The sequence below is a fragment of the Odontesthes bonariensis genome, chromosome 4 (assembly GCF_027942865.1).
Source record: "Odontesthes bonariensis isolate fOdoBon6 chromosome 4, fOdoBon6.hap1, whole genome shotgun sequence".
Taxonomy (NCBI): domain Eukaryota; kingdom Metazoa; phylum Chordata; class Actinopteri; order Atheriniformes; family Atherinopsidae; genus Odontesthes; species Odontesthes bonariensis.
Window position 1 is genome coordinate 13,291,589 of NC_134509.1, and position 18,520 is coordinate 13,310,108.

An 18,520-nucleotide genomic window follows, 5' to 3' on the forward strand; every position below is an offset into this window, starting at 1 on the left:
TCATACATTTTCGATTTACTGGTCCAAAAATGTGAGTTTGCCAATTTCACAACCACCCTCAAGCCAGACCTCTAATTAACTGTTGCCAAAATACCCCAAAAATCTCTTTTAAAAAAGGGAATTCACAAAATGAAAAATAAAATGAAAAAAACGGAGAATGAAAAGAACAGAAATAAATCATCTTTAGACAGTGTTAGTCATGAGCTTTAGACTCCAGCTACGTTCGAGATTTGCTCAAACTAGGACGAAGCATAATGGGTATAAGTCTTCTCAGCAAGCCACTGAGGGTAGAAATTGTTGTGTGTTGACACAGAGAATAAGTTGCACAGATCGGACGAACTGCGGCAGCAGGGAAAGAGCAGCACCGAGCGCTGCCGTTTTCCTCTGTGACTTGAAACCACTGAGTTTTTCTCCAGCCATAGTAAATTGGGCGCCTGGGGCAAGAGCTTCGGCCAAGCTTGAATTTCGGAGCCGACTGTGGAGGGCGTGAGGGATAGAGATATGGCACTGAAGGGGGGGGGGGGCAGGGCATAGATGGTGGGGGAGGACTGGAAGCACAGCGGAGGTGACAGTATGCACATGTTTTGACACAAAAGGGACCTGACTCGTTAGCACACTAACTAGCAAGCTCCATGGCAATCAGCACGTTCCCTTCCCTGGGCTCTCTCTCTATCCACCTCGTCATAAATATGGCTACATCTGCAAGTGTAATCACTCCATTGTACTCCGATTTTCTGCTCTGCTGGGCAGCAGCATGGCAGCCTGCTTTTCAGCACCTCTCCCTCTCCCTTCAATTCCCTCCTTCCCCTCAAGTGCCCTCGCCTGTCCCTGGCTACTCTTTTGCTGGTGAGGCCGGTGTGTCTCGCAGATTACAGAGCTCCGGTCGCTCAGGTAACTAGAGTCACTAATCTGGCCGGGCTTGAATTACACATAATTGCCTCGGCACCGTGATTGATTTCAGCCTTGGAAAGGAAAAGACGATGCCTACCCACCCCGAAACACCCCCAACCTCCCTCCCTGCCTCTCTCCAGCGCTCACGAGCGGCAGCCAAGACTCTCCATCTAGTAGGAGGCAGGAGGCTTTGAAGAGATCAAAGCCAAGGCCGGGAGCAGTTGCGCGCCCTGGGAATACGGGAGAGAGGCTTTCTGTTCCTCAGCCCTATTTTCTAGCGTCATGTTGGATTGCAGCTGTATTGCATTTCGCCAGTTCTCTTAATGCTCTTGGTTTTGACTTTGACATCAGTGATCCCCCTCGGTTTCTTTCAAAACAAGGAGGGAGAAGTTTAAAAAATAAAATAAAAATCCGAAAATGAGTCCAAACCAGGAGGAAAGGAGGAGAGAAAGGGGTAAACAAAAAAAGAGAAGAGGAGAGGAGAGAAAAGAGAAGGGGGTGAAGAGATCTGCAGACTGAATTTGATTTTTTTGATTTTTTCATTTTCACAAGTCCGTAATTGGCTGGTTCAAAGGAGAGGAGGGGAGAGTGTAGCATTTGTTTTCAATTCCGCCGGCGATATGAAAGGGAGCGACAAACTTTTATGGGTTTCCCAAAAATTGAAGACAGGTTTTTTCTTCTTTTTTTTTTCACAGTCAAAGAACAGGGTGTTTTTATGGCCAGGACCACACAAAATGAACTGATAGCAAAGCCCTCCTCTTTGTCCTCCCACTGAAAACTCAGCAGTGTAGTGAACCTCTTACACAAAACTATGTATGCGTGCGCACACACACACACACACACACGCAAGTCTGCGTCTGACACCCGCTTGTGTTGGAAACTGTTTGACGAAAAGAAAGTGGTTTGATGTTTAGCACATGAACACAGAAGGAGGCATAAAGAGAGTGCAAGCTATATCCATCTATTCATTTAATGGCTTGGCTAATAAAGCCTGGTGGCAAGAAGGCACCCTTTGTACTGTAACTATGCAGGCCCTATACCAACCTCCTACACTGGGGACCATTAATATTTCAGCGCTGTCAGATACACATTGCATGTGAGCCTCTTTAGCACTTACACCCACAGCAGAAAGAAATAATGAGCTTCTGAAAAATATGAAACAGCAAAAAGAAGGAGGGAGGGCGAGAGTACGTCCAAGACTGACCAGATTCATACAACAGAGCAGCTATTGATCATAGCTCCATTTCTTAGCCGGACAAAGTGAGGGCTGTCTGAGCTTCTCTGAAGTCTGGACACAGCCGGCAGGATTTGTAGCCGTGTTTCACCCCTGTGATCCCCATTGTTCCCCTCGCTGCAGTTTACCAGTTGGAGCTCTGCTAACCTCTTTATAGACCTACAAGCTGTCGAGATGAAGTCAAAAAAAGCTTTTCATGTTTTAACTCATTTTATGGCTGTATCAGGGAACAGTGAGGCACTGTGATCGGCCTTTTGGGACTGCAGCCAAGCTTCGATCTTGGCCTAAAGACGCGGTGCCATACAAACTGTATTTTTAGATTTAAAGAAAAAAAAGAGCTAGTTTATGAGATTTGACTGTAATGCTACTAATTTCGAGCGGCCTGAAGCCGAGTCCCTGAACTCTAACCATGCCTTTCAACTTTGTGCAGTCATAACTTTACCAACAGTTGCACAACAAAAATTGACTGAGAAAAAGAAAAAAAGGAAAAAAAGCGCTGCACAAACCGCCTTCAAGTCTCCACTTCTTATCCACCCTTACAGGAAGTCCACACCCGGAACATTCAAACCAAACTGGGCATCAGGGACAACCTTGGCGAGGCCCTCCACTGACCCCTGGAGATCAGCAGCAGACTGCTGGTGAGGAGTGAAGCCCCCAGAGCAGGTGCTGAGGCCCGAGCGGCAGTCTGTCCACAGAAGCCTGGCTGGCTGGCTCCAGGCGGCGCAGCTTGATTGGTTAAGCTTCATCCAGCTCAGTGGGAGGATTGGGAACGAAGAAAGTGTCATCGTCCGTGAGTGCTCGGCTTTGAGCTGTAACACGTGCCCAAAATAAACATCAACAGGGCGTGTTGTGTGCGTGCCTGCATGTGATGCTCACAAGCGACATGTAAAAACTCTCACTGTCAGAATTTTGAGCACTGAACGTGAATCACTTCAGCTTAACCGCTGGATGTCGTTCATCTGCGAATTCTCTCACAGCGAATCCGGAGAGCAACATAAAAACGTGGAAAAAAAAAAAAAGGGGGGGGGGCAAGAGTTGCTCATCTCAACTGTTCAGCCGTTCCTTTCTAGTCCTGGTGAGGTAACATTTCTTAGAATTGTTGTTTTTATGTCCTTCAATGACACAGAAGGTACACTCAAATGAAAAAAAATAAATCCATTTTTTTTTTAAATTGAATGGCATCAAGAAGAATTTCAACAAACAGAAGTACAACTACCTTTTCACATTCTAACAAATCAGCACGCATGCCTTAACGTTGCCAAGAAAAATAAATCATCCAGAAACTGCAGTCTTGATTGTCTGCTAGCACAGAGAGATATGTGCTGTTGTTGTTTAAGATGAGAACCAAGGGGAAGACAATCACTCTGCTGAGCTCCATTTAACAAGATGAAAACACTGATAAGGCAATTGCAACCACATGGCGTCATTAGCACGGTGCATATGGAGTAAATGTGTCAACCAGCGCGGCCATACGATGGGGGGGGTGGGGGGGGGACCTTGGCGTTAATGGCGCTGTTTCTAAAAGTCCATGACACGGCGGCACCACAACAAGCCTGGGACGCAGAGTGTTTCCTCTGTGTGGGGTCCTTACTGTGCGCACACACATGGCTCGTTGTGTTAGATCTGCACAGCAGATGACACCGACGTCAGCGCGATTCTGACTTGGTGTGTACGCCATAAAACGGAGCAAATACACTTCTGCCTTTGGACAGTTGTTACGTTTGATGGATTCGTTTCGAGACTAAAAACATACGCAGCAAGCCTAAAAAAAAAAAAAGTGGATGATCTGAGGATGAGATAATCAGATGGAGTCCAGGCAGACGGGAGGCTTTAAGAAGCTACTAGAGCTGCCATCGAGAACATTATGTGTGGACATGGAGGGCTGCTGGTTGATGCAGTGTTCTCTTTAACAGGGATCTTCCACGGTAGCACTGAGGGCATGGGCTCAGGACACACATGGTACTGAGGGACACCAGAGCGGTCCTACCAAATCCCGTTAGGTAAGCCTGGGTTAGTGATTCCACGCTGCGAGACACTGGCTAGCAGATCCGTCACGTTCCCACCACATCAAAGCAAAGCTCAGTACAGCACCCCTCCTCCACCCCTTCCTTCTCGCCATGAGGATCTGCAATTGAGGGTCCAAATGGAGAAAAAAAAGGAAAAAAAAGCGCACTGCAACAGAGAGACAGCTCTCTAAACCTCCCCACCAGCAACCCCGGTAACAAGAATAAATAAATAAATGAATTGTGGGGGAAGGAAGAAAAAAAATAAAAAAATCACAGATTTTATTCCGATTCTCTCTTCAAGCCGTTACCCAAGACTCACAAGACTGTTCTTACACAGCTGGAGATCACTCCTCACAGTCAGGTGGAAACCCTTGTGCTGCGTCTCTGCACTGTCAACATTTCAACTAAACTAAGAACTGCAGCAGCATTTTCATCTAGGAGTTCAGCACACGGATACGGTAGGACGTCATGGTCTCACGCTTCTGGGGACTTGGATAAACCTATAGAGGAGCGTGCAAAACAGGGGCTTTTGGGGGTTTTAGCCAATGGCGGTCGCGGTGTTTGTGTGACAATAGCAGCACGCTCTGAGAATGGATTTTGGGTCGTTTAAAAATATGCACAGACCATCACATGCGCGGGGATCTTTTTTTAGAGGCTGACACTTCCAAATCCGGGCCTCGTCTTTGAGAGACTAAAGAAGCAGCGACTCGATGATGAGATAAAACTCCTCGAGGCAGTGAAATCATCCTCATCAACACATCAAATTCAGGGGGATGAGGTTGCTTTGAAGATTCAACTTTGCAAACAATATGGGAGACAGTGGAAGTATTCTGACCAGTATTATTTTTGATGAGTTTTCATTCACAGAGCTGCTTTCTTTATCCCATTTCCATCCGTTTTTTTTTTTTCCAATTTGAGACAGCAAAATGTCAGTAGAACACATACAGAAGCGTCCTGACGCTACCTGGCACATCGGTAAATGCTGACGGGCAGCCATCAGAGAGAGAAAAAAAACAAACAAAAAAAACATTCATGTTACAACACACCAGAAAGAAAAAGCAATGACAGCGCTTCTGCCCACTGAAACAACAGGAGCTCTGCTGGGGTTTTGCTGTTACTTAAACATAAGCAAACCAGCTCCTTCACCCGGAGTTTTCCATCTGAACACGTTAAAAAGCTCACATGCCCCGCGTGAGACATTGATCAAAGCCAAAACATCTATTTGGTGGTGTGAAATAAACAAGTATAGGTCGACTCCACAGGCAAAAACATAATTCCTAAGCCAAATGCTGTGACTAATAGCAGCTAATTTCCTGCTATAACTCCGTCCACAATGCAAAGCTTTTCTGTGTGCAGATGTTCCAGGTGTCAAGCATCACTTGCAGTAAACACAATGCCCTTCGGCTCTTTCATTGAAAGCGCCGCGTCACGTGACGCTGACCTCCAACATCATTACGCCTTTTGCTAAGAATAACCGCAGACTCCACGTCTTGAAACGACTGCAGGTTTACACAAACAGAGTATTCATGGCACACAACTGACTCTCTGAGGTAGTCGGCGTTTTTTTTCTTCTAAGTCCACATGTTCAAAGCAGCTGGCCTCTCAGGCACCTTCACACTAAAGTCTGAGCTCTTGTGGCGGAGTCAGCTCATTAAGCCAGAAGTCCTAAAATCTGCTGACAATCTGCAACTCCCAACAGCTCCATCATGAGTGGACGGCATGTGCAGGAATGTCATGGTCAATGGAAATCAATCTAAACTGCTGGGATTGGGGGTGGTGATGGGGTTGGGGGTGGAAGAGAATGAAAGAGAGAATGTGCCTTTGATCTCGGTGAAAACCGATCCCAGGCCTGCAGATCCTGTGGCTGCGGTGGCCAGCAGCAGAGGCAGCGAGCTGACATCAGTGAGAAAGCCAGAGGACTCATGTTCCGTGATCCTTCCACCAAGCCTTGGCTCATGTTATTGGATAAGTGAGAGAAACGTATATAAAAATGACTACCGTTTTATTGAAGACAGGGTGGGTGGGGGGGTGGGGGGGGGGCAACCACAGTAAATGAAATGAAAGCGGCGCTTTAGAAGTTTTGGCAGCGAGTACGCCGCCTAACTGCCTGTCCTAATACATCTGCACTGAGGGGTAGTTTCCTCTCAGCTGGTCTCCATATAGACCTTTGAGTTTTTCAGCAGCGTGGAATAATCACTGACATTAGCCAGAAAACAAGCCATAAAAAGAGATTTTTGGAAAGCATCACAACCCCACATTTCAGGAGCTATTCTATTTGTAAACAGAAGAGGGCAAAGCAAGGCGTGAGGCAATCACGATCGCATTTCGCCAAAGTGCCCCCGACTTTCACTTCTACAAGTTTGGCAAGAGGAGAAGCAACGCAATTTTAACATCATTTCATGACGGAGTTGCGTGTGAACAAAGATCCTTTACACACAGCATGTGGCATCTACCCCTGACAATCACATCTGCTTCCCAAAGCTGCATCTTACAACAACACTCAGCTCGCACTGAAGAGCTTCACCCTGCAGAGAAAACCTGGCATCTACTGCTCGAGCACAACAGGCAAGAGTTGTTGGTTGGCGTTTCCTGTGTGGAGGCACCAAAGCATGGACAGGCTGAACCCGTTTGTCTTCCTGAGTGTGATACAGAGACGTGAATGGAACGGGATTAGAGTGGACAGCTGCCGGTGTGCTCTGCATTCTGTGTCTGCCTTGAGAGGAGAAATTTGCAAATGGGACAGACACAGGAAGCCGCCAGCGAGAGACCTGCAGCTGGCCTGAAATTAATACCATTGAGGGGACGGTGTCTGAAACGCACGCCGCCCCTGGACGGCACTGGGAAGTCTCCTGCAGGGTTGCCTCAGAGATGGGATGCTGCCTTCAGGCCTCCTCAGTCATGCTGAGCTAATTAGAGGGTTTACGTGGGTCACGCAGACAGGCGTCGCTTGGGATTTTAACAGGGATATCTCATGGAAAGCATAGGAGACATTTAGCTTCCAAGGGTCACACAGAGTTCTCAAGGGGACAAGTGTCAACAACACTGGGACAAAGATCTATATGCATAGGGAACTACACAAGAAACACTGTAGAATAATAACTTTGGGAGGGGGAACAGGTCTTTTTTTACCTGAAATCATGCTGCAGCGGCAATTTGTCGGCAGATTAATTCACGATTACGTTTCACCTTTCACCGCAGGAATGGTTTTCATCGGTTTTAACGAATCATCATAATGCATCCGTCCATGTTTTTCGAAGAGAGCTCGTGACAACAGTGTTCAAAAATCAGCCTTTTCCTTTCATTGCCTCACGTAGTGCCGCAAGTAAGGAATTTATTTCAATCAGTCAAGTTAGCTTTTGATAAGCTCACGAACCGCTTGGGCAGCGATAGCTTGGAAGAACGCGTCAGTGTTATTCCAGTCACCAAAGAGACGACTCAGTTTGAAGAGGCTATAAATAGGTACACCTTATCAAACGTGCACATCTGAGAAGCTAAGAAAAATGAAAAGAGATAAATGAGTGGGTATTTTTACTTGACATAAGAGGAACAGAACAATCAGAACGCAGGTGAAAGGAGGCCTGCTTTTCATCATTTTTTTTCAGATCCAAGTCGATTGAGAAGAATTTCAATACCTGCGGTGGCTAAAAAAAAAAAAAAGTGACGTTTAATATCAAAGACTAAATACATCAATCGTTGGTTGATTTAGTCTCACAACTGACCTTATCATATTTCTTTCAGAATCCGCTGATGTGTAAAGCAAAATTCATTTTACTACCTCGCCACTTACTTCAGTTTCATTGTGAGCGGTTTATTTAGCATCTGAAATCTGATGACAACCCGTACACAGTTGTCATCCAAAATTAGGGAACGCTCACGTGCTCCTTTTGACTTCAGATGGATATTTCCAATGGTCTGACTGACAGGCCACCGATTCTCGAGTTTCAGACTCGACTTCATTGTTGAAGCAACAGTACGTCAGGACGTCATTTCAGTTATGTCATATGCCGAGTTGGGGGAAAAAAATAAATAAATAAAAATAAATAAATAAATTGCTACTCACCGTTCTGGGCATGGGTGGCGAGAGGGAGCCGTTGTTCATGTAGGAGTCGCTGTTCATGTTGCTCATCATGATGTATCCTGGGTAGCCCGTGTACGGGTGGCCTTTGCTGTACATGTCTTGATGCTTTGCTGATAATAAAAAAAAAAAAGGGCAGATAAACACAAGTCGGGCGCTGCACGTTGACGCAGCATAAAGAAGACACAAAAAGAGTGGAAATCGTCATCGTGCAAATGTCTTTAGTCGAAAAACAGAACTCTGGCCTTGGATTGGGGCTTTAAGCACGAGCTTAACTTAGAAAATGATTCATTTCAAATATGCTTTAGTGACCAAAAATGGGTAAACAACACAGCTAATCTTAAAGTTCGCCTGGTTCAATGCAGTAATGATATCGCTGTCTATCGCTTTAACCTGTGCCCCATTTTGTTTTGCCCCTTTTGTTTGTGCCCTTTCTTCCCGTCTTACAGAGTAGGGTCATATTATACAGGGGAACAATGGAGCCCCTCTGTGCCAATTAGCACCAATTAGAAGAACATACAGACTGTGTCAAAACAGGAGACACCCCAACTGTTCCTCTATGCCTTTGACCTGAGAGCTTTATACAAGAGGCCTCAATACAGCGCCACTCGCCACTCAGCTGCGCGCTGCTTAATAAGGCCAGAGGAGAGAAGGGCGGGGGGGCGGGGGTGTTTCTGCTATATAACCCCGATGGCAACATGCATCTTGTTGCTGAAGAAAGACAGTGTTTGGTTTTAAGGAGGTCTTGTTGGGGAGTGAAAGGGGAACAAAGAGGAGACACACTCCTCTTCAGGAGCCGTAATGATGACCTGTAGCAGCGGGGTCAGACTACAATGGTCAGGGAGCAATGAGTCCCAAGGGGCAGCAACATGTTGCATGTGACAGCACAACCAAGGGGCTGATGCATGGCAGGAGAGTTTCTTTGGGGGAAGCTGAATGTTTAGAAATAGCCTGACTGTGCCATAACAATCCTCCCCAACAATCCCAAATAAAAACATGTGAAATGAGGGCATTTTTATCCTTTTATTTCATTCTTTTTTTTTTCATTCTGCGGGCACCCTCATCTGTGAGGTAGGTAACGGGGAGCCATGTTTACAAAAGCATAGCATGTCCTGACTAGACTTGGATCAGAAGAATAAGGAGCTTTGTTAAGAAAATACATATTTATATATTTTTAAAAAGATGTGTTCATTTCTTTTAGGGTGAGAAAGAAATGGGTGGCTCTCTTTTCCTCCCGTTCTAAAAATCTGGGGTTTCATAACAAATAACTGGCATGCTGACTGCCGTCAAAATCAATGCAGATTTAACAAGCTCCAGCTCAAGGCTTTGTCACTTACCATCTTCAAGGTCTCTGTGTTTTTCATGATATGAATCTTGCGGTATTTGGGACTGTCTAGCTGCCTGTAAAAAAATAAAGAAAGAAGAAGAAGAAGAAACAAATAAATTAAATTATGGAGAATAAGGCCTTTAAACGCAGTTACACTCATAGATATACTGATACAGTCAGGCACGCACAAATATTGGAGGGCCAAATGCCATCCCTTTGCTTGTCACTAAAGCCAAACAGGCTTGCACACACACACACACACACACACACACACATACACAGACACACACGCCACAAACTGTAGAGGGGAGATGGAGCAGCCTGCATCAAAGCTTCAGAAGAACCACTTAATTAAGCTGCATGTCCTCAAGGAGCTTACAAATTAACTTGTTTTCAATACCATAGGTCCACTCTCATTTTCATCTCCAAGTTTAAGCCTCCTTTCACATTCAAATAAAAAAAGAGTATATTTACGTTCGAAATGTAAAAAGCTCTGCGCAAAGAGAAGTAAAATCACGCGAGGAAACAGAGAAAAAATAATGCGGACTGCTTTTGCCCTGAACCTCGAGCAGTCATTCCCCTCCTCTTCCCCAAATCAAAATTAGGAAAAGGACCTCTTCTTTTCGGAGCTCAGGGCCCTCAGGATGGCTTCAAGCTGGGCGAGGGGAGCGTCACCGGATTCCTGATTAACATACCGTTTCTGCCCGACGTTTCTCTCGAGGACATTTTTGGTGACAAATGTGCACAGGCTTTCATTAGCGGCGCGGTAAATGACAAAACAGCCAACTAAGTTTTTTGAGAGGGAAGCTGCAGCCTGCAGGGCTGAGGTCGCAGCATGGGTGGAGGGACGTGGAGAAGAAATTCAAAAACAAAACAAAACAAAAAACGAAAGTTCTTCTGTCAATGTGTGCCCATACTGCACTTACAGAACGTGAAGCCTCAAAGAAGAAGAAGAAAAAAAAAACGACACTAACGTTTATATGCATTTGCATTTACAGTTATTACAACAGATGTACACAGTCAAAATGGTTTCTTCTCTTGGAGCCATCCGTCAGTGAGGAACATTTTAAGTGGATCGGGCAAAAATAAGTGAAAACAAACGCACCCATTTACCAGACACAAAACATGCAAACATTATCAACTTGACACCATTAAACAGACGCATCGGAAATCATATCGAAAATCAGCAGCATCCTAGCAACAGCATAACTGAGGAGTGACCTTTTTATTCAGGTTGTACTCTACACACACCGTTTCCTATAGAAAATATTAAAAACATTGCTTGCCAGTAGGTTTTAAACCACATGTGCTATATGGATTCATGTGTGGAGCTTACAGCTGCTGACGGTTACTGTGTCATCACCAGCCAACTTGCAGGATGCTCACAAGGCCCGAATTCTTACATCTCTAAATATATTCTATCATCTTCTTCCCCCCCTCCCAAGGTAAATTTCATCGTGAACACGCAGGAAGATTCAACTGCTGAGGAAAGTAGAGGGGAGCATTAACATCTGTAATTATTGGATTTTGTCCAGGAGGAATCATCCTGAAGGTTTTCTGTCATTTGTCTGCATGCTGTCAGAGGGCATCAGTGACATTTTCAATTACAGGAAAGCCCACACAGACATGGAGGTGGCTTCACCTGAACTCATCTCTGACACGATTTATACTCAAAATAATAATAATAATAATAATAATAATAATAATAGCAATAATAAGTAAAGGAGGAGCAAGAGTCATTAGGCTAGAGAAAAAAAGGAAACAAACAGGGGGCCTGTTTAATGGGCACGATTAACCCAGAGTGCCCAAAGCTGATTAGAGGCCAGGTCAGGTGAGGATTAGGGGGGGAAACAACTTTGAGGACCGCTGCAGACGGACGTCAGAGAGACCCCACTCGTCTCTCCTCCACGCCAGCCGGTGTAAACACTACTCACATCGTGGTGGTTGCTGTTGGGGCTGCTCTCCGACTCGTTGACCAGAGATGACTTAATGTCCGCCAAGTCCCCCTCTTCTTCCGAGTGGCTCAGCTCGGCGAAGATCTGCTCCTTGTGAGGGTCTCCTTCGTCTTTGAACGGGATCATTTCATCCGTGGCGCAAAGCTCCGGGTCTCCGCCGCCGCCGCCCGACAACTGTGGCATGATTTTATTTATTTAAAAAAAAAAAAAAACTGAAGACAGGCACACTGCTGTCCGAAACTACGCAAGGTTAACTCCCAGTGAAATCCCCCCCTACAGAAAAACCGAGCGGGAAAAACGTGCCCCCTCTGTCCTGAACCGCAGCCTCGGAAGCGGCGCGCGGACACGCTGCCGGTGTGTCTGCACGCGGAGCAACAGGAGGCGTCTGGCTGCTGTCAGCGTCCTTACGCTTCAGTTCCAAGAGACTGAGTCTCAGAGCCAAAAAGATTTAGATGTACAGGGTCAAAATGAGAGTCCGGCGCGCCTCTTAATGTCATGGGGTGGAGGGGGGGGTAAAAAAAAAAAGGGAGGGGGGGGGGGGAGAGACAAAGCACGAGTTAAAATCTCATCACCAGTTTTTAATTCAATCAGCTGGAGACTCGGTGGTCCTGTAAAAATGACTTAACGTGAAAGTGCACATCTATGAAAATCCGACGAAAACATTTCCTCCGTGGTCCACTAAAGAGGCAGAAGGTGTCCTTCAACGTGACAAGAAGAAGAAGATGAAGAAGAAGAAGAAGAAGAAGAAGAGTAGGCTTACAAAACCAAAACACCGTCCGGAAAGGTGACTGATGGATGTGTGACACTGTTTAACACTTCGACGAGACAACGGGCGCCTCGGTCAGCCGCCGAGATGCTTAAAAATACATCCTCCGAGTTTGGCCGGATGAGTTGAGACGAAAGTAAAAGTCACGAAACAGTCAAATAACGGAAGATAGAGTGGTGGTGGAGGAAAAAAACGCAGAGGACCGACTTCCCACTGCTCGCAGCAGCGCTTCCACAGCGTAATGTAACCAGCGTGTGTATGTGTGTGTTTGTAATGTAGCTGCGCTCCCTCCTCCCCCTTCCCCCCCCCCTTCAGACATTGGAAGGAAGGAGAGATGAAAGGGAAGCCGAGGCTCTGATTGACACCGCACCGATTGACACTCCTCCTGAGAGAGAGGTCTGTACACAGCTCACAACAAATGGGCAGACAGGGGGAGAAGAAGAAGGAGAAGGAGAAGAAGAAGAAAAAGTGAGGCGTGTGAGATGGCTTAAAAACAATTAGGAGAAATCGTTTGAATTGAAATAGAGAAAAAGGCAAAAGAGGTGGAATTCAGCAGTTTGATGGTAATAGTTGTATTTGTAGGAGGAAATGCCCCCAAGCTGAGGCCCCTTTAGAAGATTTCTTTTTTTAATTTCTTTTTTTTTTTTTAAAGGGGGGAAATTATTTCCAGCTCGTTACATAAAATCAGGTGTATGTCCGACTGCAGATGAGTCCACAAAAAAAACGGACTCGTGCACTGAACATTGATTTGCGTGCAGGCTAATATAATTCAGTGACATTTAGGCCTAAGAAAAGAAAGATCGGCTCGTTTAGTTTATTTATTTATTTTTTGATTTTTAACGTTTGGTTCTTGGGTTTTTCATTGTGTTCTCCATCCGCTGAAATTTGCTTCGTTTTTGTCATTGTCGCGTGCATTTCCCTCACATTGGCGTGAACGCGAATGCGTTGGGAGGCCCAGTCTGTCCCGCAGCTGTGGAGCCAACGAAGTACATTTCGAAAATTGGCAAAAATAACAACCGAATGACGTGAAATCACGGGACAGGCCCAACGACATGCGGTGTCTGCCATACTTCCCCAATTAATGACTTGCAACGACACGTACACAAACTGAAATAAATGAGAACAACAACGAGTTAAGCCAATGGCCCTCCAAAACTGTTTTTCTACTTTTTTTTTTTTTTTTTTTTAAATCAGAAAAAAAAAAATCAAGAGACAAAAAATAGTGCGAATCGAAGAGTCTTTATTAAAAAGGGGGGGGGGGGGTACGTGAGTATTTTTTCTGTCGTATATTGTAAAATGCATGGCAAAGAAAGAACAGAAAAACACTGCATATAAAAAGCAGTGGAAGAGGCTGCTTTCTGTGCCTGTCCGGGCATTGAGAGATTGCGTGAGAATCGAAGTTGGGATAGGGAGGCAGATCTTTATAAAGCGCGGAGGTGGGGTTAGCGGGGCGGAGTCGCGGCTCCCTTTGATCTTGCGGCGGCTGGCTCTTTCATCCCCAACTCCCCCCTCCCTCCCTTCCTCCCTCCCTCCCGGTTCCCTCACCACCGCCACCTCCTTCCCTTCCTCCCGCTTCCACCCTCCTCCCTCCTCGCTCTCCTTTGCCTTTGTATGACTAAATTTGGTCCGAGTGTGGAGCCGAGCCAACATTTCCACGTGTGCGTTCATCCCAGCTGAGAGAGAGAGGGGAGAAAAAGAGAGGGTGAGAGAAGGGGTTCTCTTCCGGGTAAGGAGACGGCGAGGAAAAAAAAAAAAAAAAAAAGAAGAAGAAGAAAAAGATCAAAGGCTTTTGGGTTTTGGAAGCCGAGTGTGGATTCAAAAGCGCCGAGACTGGCTGCATTCCAGAGTGTAGCGGAAAGCGCGTGCTACACGCGCCCACTCACACGCGCGTGAATGAGGCACAAAACGACTGCGCACGCGGGAAACACACGCGCATAAATACAGCACTAGAGAAGAGAGAGAGCTAATTAGATAGATTTCACATAGGAAGACAAGAACAACCAAACCTTTTATTAAAAAAAAAAAAAAAAAAAAAAACTTCAACATTATACTTCATGTTCCGAGCCAGAAACTGCGATGAAAGGTTAAGGGAACAAAATAAAAAATTCTGGCTGTTTTCCTTCCCACCCTGTAGAAAGTGTCGTTTTTTGTTGTTTTTTTACTTCATTTCAGTAGGCTACGTGGTTAATTTAATCATCCGGCACTTTTTTTTTCTGGCACAGTCTGAAATGATGCTACCTACATTCACCGCCACCCTAAAACTACGCTAACAGGAGTAACTTCATTTCCTTTACATGCCCCCCCCCCCCCCCCCCCCCCCGCGCTAATGTTCTGAAGCATTTACTTTGGATATGGTCTTAAATCATAAAAATTGGAAGAGAGTAGAAAATCTGAGGGGAAGAGATTTTGGGTTGCAAAGGCCTATTAAGATATTAAAAAAGAAATGTGACAGGCCTGCAGGCCTGTGGAAAGAGACATATCCAAACAAGCAGATTATAGATCACAGGCCAAAATAATTCCCGTTTTTTTTTTCTTCCTTTTGTTTTTTTGGTTTATTGACATTCAAATGTATAATTAAATACACTGTTATGGATGCAGGCCTTGTTGTGTACAGGATCACTGAGACACCTAAATTAACTGTACAAAGACATATTTTGTGAAGTCATCCCTAATGTTTCCTCTTTTTTGACAGTTCATTGCACACCTTTTTAGAACGATTGAGTCCTAAACAAATGAACCTAAAATGAGATTGTAGCTGTCAAGCCGGAATAAAGACCATTTTAACGTGCCATTTGTGATTGGTTATGTCAGAGCTCAAGAAAACGGAGGGCGGAAAAAAAGTTCAATTTCAACAAGTCAACGGATTCATAAGAAATCCCTACAGCAGAGGTCTTCAACAGGGGGTCCGCGACCAGGTACTGCAGGGGGGTCGCGAAATCTTTGGTTGATTAGACGATTTTTAACATTTAAAAAAAATTTAAAAAATTATTTTTTTTTTTTTCAAACAGTTTTTTCTCACAAATTGTGTGCAAACGTGTGCCATCCACGGATGGTTTGAGGATTCATTGTCCCATCTACATGCATGTTTAAAGTTAAAATCTGTGGATTATTTGAATAGCTCAGTGTTGTATGCAAGATGTTTGTTTATAAATGGCAGTGGCACGGCCACCCTGCACCTTGCACATGTTTAAAATAAAAACATGAATATATTAACCTGTGTAATATTTGAATAGCTTATTATTGAATGTACAATAACAGAGTAGCTGTATTTATACACGGCACTAGGCCCCGTTAAATATAAAACACAATTGTATGCCATATAAATAGTAGGGGGGTCCCTGCTCCAACTCTCCATCAGTTTGGGGGTCCCTGGCCTGAAAAATGTTGAAGACCCCTGCCCTACAGGACTTTGACTGAATGACAGACTTAAAGGAACACAAATGAGATCATTAAGAAGCAAAACAGAATAATAATCATTATTGTTTTTAACGTGGTACGATTGCCTCAACTGTGACATAATGCGTCTGACTACACACAACATTATTCTCTAAAGGAACAATTAAAAAAAATAATTGTTTCCTACATGGAATTCCAACTTTATCTCCATTGGTTTATTGTGTTTCGATAGTGGAAGCCATGAGGGAGAGAGATTCATTGTTTTAATGCCCTCTGCTGCATGATGAGAGACCACGGCAGAGTCCATCTTTGTGATTAGAAAGCCCAAGAAACCCTTTGTTTCGCAGGATACACATATGACGGAGCGGTATAGATTTATTGAATGCTGTTTGTGGCCGAACAGTAAGCCCACCTGTAGCAACCCACAATAGATAAAGATAAGGCGTTTGTCTGCGGCGGTGACGAGTCAACACGGGCCAGCCTCTCTAATGAAGCTGCTGACAGAACCGCCGTGACACGCTTATGCTTGACATCAAACTGCGTTATATTCTCCAGCGAGGCTCTGTGCATCACAGCTCTGGTTGTTAAAATAACCAGGAAAGTTGAAGTAGGGAGCAAAGAGAGAAGGGGAAGGAGGGGGGAAAAAAAGCACAGCTACATTAGCATTTCTCTCCTAATGAGTTCATAAGAGTGACCCCTCTGGATCTCACATAAAAAGGAAGATTTCCTGCTGTGCTGTGACCTGAATTCAGTTGTCTCTCACTTTAGATACTCCATTTTGCATGTTATATAAAAGAAGAAATATATCTATATACACAGCATAATTTATCAGCAGTGGATTTTGATGCCTTATCTCTCTCCTTTAAGACCACTGACTGATCTCAAGGATGAAATAATGTATTAATGGTCAGCACAAGTGTTGATGAATGATATGTAATAATGCATATTTTGTTTAGTGTTCTCCTCCTCTTCTAAGTTTGGAGTAGGATAGGAGTTTGTCATACAGTAGGAGTTGTGTCAAACAAAATGCTTTTTGTTGAACAGCGCTCAGTCAAGGTCCTCTTTAGATCTATTATTGTCTCATCTTTTATCTGTTCTATTTTAATTGCAATGCATAATACTTCAAACAGAAATTAGCCTAATTATCTACCATTCGCTCATTGTGCTGTGCATGTGTGCTTCCGTGTTTGCAAGTGTGATACGAGTCTGTTAAATGGGATGGTTTGTCAACATCGGCTCCCGAAATTGCTTTCCAGAAGACTCCAGTGGTAAAATCGTTACACTGCTGTTTGTTCCACCTGCTAGTCATTCATAAAAAAACTTCCTTGATGTAAAAATTATAGCCCTTGCGCTCACAGTCATCCTCAACAAAACGACAGGAAACAAACACTAAATTATGATGAAAAGAGTGTTCAATTAAAGCTGAAAGCAGACACATTTATCACAAGTGCAAATCAAAACCGGGGGAGGTCCAAGGTGAGTGATTATTGGTGCCTCGCTTTGACTGGAGGAAGATGAGTCACCTTCTTGAAGGCGAGGAAAGTGTCTTGGGGGTGAGTTGAAGTAAGATGGGGCAGACCTGTGATCTGCTGATTTATGGCAGTGCTCGAAGGAGGGTGTCTCAGACAAACTGTTATTAAAATGAAATTAACTACTTGATGGGAGAGGAGGGGAATTTGTCAGCCTATGTACATGTTTGGTGCCGTGTGTATTGGAAAATGGACACTTTGGTGAACAAGATAAAGATTTAAATACATTTTAAAAAAGTCTCTTGCAAAAGGTATTCAGCTCAAGAGAGAGATTCCACATAAAAGCTCTTGTGATGTTGCCCATCAGAGCACTGGCTGCAGAACCAACTCAGCTTTAGGACTAAATGTATAGACGGAGACTGCGGACAGAGAGGTGCAGGTGAAAGAGAAGGGATTATGCATGCTGACAACAGATGGTGTAATCCTGGACATGTCGCTGACAGAGAGCGTCTCTGCACAAAGAGATGTTGAATTGTTGTTGACTTCCTGTCCATGCTGCCTACTGAGAGAGTTCACCTGTGTTACCTGCCAACACTGTGTGTGACATCATCAGCTAGGTTGTTGCCAAGCTACAAAAAACAAACTCCAGTCCATTCATGGTGTGTCTGAAGTCTGAAGATTTCTACCACGCTTCTCCCTGCTGCACTTCAGTTCAATTCAACTTCTAATTTAGTCAATGAATCCTGCATCTTTTTCTGTCCTTGTTATGTTTACTTTGCGATTTTACCAAAGTAATGTTTATCTGTATTAGATTTGAATGGTCTTTTGCTACTGCTCCACCTCTCCTCTGAGTTTCATTAGAAATGAGCACAGGAACCAAACGTCTCTTGATGACAGATACCCTTATGCTCACCTCATCTCCATCTTCTACCCATCAACTTATCTGTTGGTAGAACAGATAATGGCAGTAATTGGCAGGGGTATGTTATCAGTGTGTCTGTTTGTAGGATAACAGAGAAACTACCAGGGCAAATTTGATAAAGCTTGATATAAAAGTGGAGCATGGGCAAAGGAAGAACCTATTGAATTTAGTTTCAGTCCTGCAGAATTACCTTTAAAACTGCGAGAGGCAGTTTTGGCCTTGATCGAGGACTGTCCTCTCCTGGTGACTTGCAATTAAAATTTTGCCCGGTAAAAAGGATAAGTCATTGGGAATTATCATCCAGGAACCGTGTCACAATAGTTTGTGCCAATCCATCAGTTATATGTGCGTCGCTGGACAAGAGAACTAACTAGTCGGTGATGCAATAGTAAATCGGACAGAAATCAGCATACATGCTCTGAGAACTATACAACATCTGTGCAAAGTTTCACGGGTGTAGTCGTAGAGATATTCAAGTC

At 44.5% G+C, this 18,520-nt stretch overlaps 1 protein-coding gene across 6 annotated transcripts in view; it reads right to left on the reverse strand.

The window, feature by feature from the left end:
• Positions 1–12,493, reverse strand: part of lef1 (lymphoid enhancer-binding factor 1) — a 41,689-nt gene extending 29,196 nt beyond the window's left edge. For all 6 annotated transcript variants that reach the window (XM_075463053.1, XM_075463052.1, XM_075463051.1 and 3 more), the window contains exons 1-3: positions 11,468–12,493; positions 9,544–9,607; positions 8,192–8,319 (exon numbers count right to left, since the gene is read on the reverse strand). In XM_075463053.1, coding sequence (XP_075319168.1) covers positions 8,192–8,319; positions 9,544–9,607; positions 11,468–11,671 — 396 coding nt within the window. In that variant the 5' untranslated portion in view covers positions 11,672–12,493. The remainder of the gene's footprint in view (positions 1–8,191; positions 8,320–9,543; positions 9,608–11,467) is intronic.
• Positions 12,494–18,520: the final 6,027 nt, after the last annotated feature.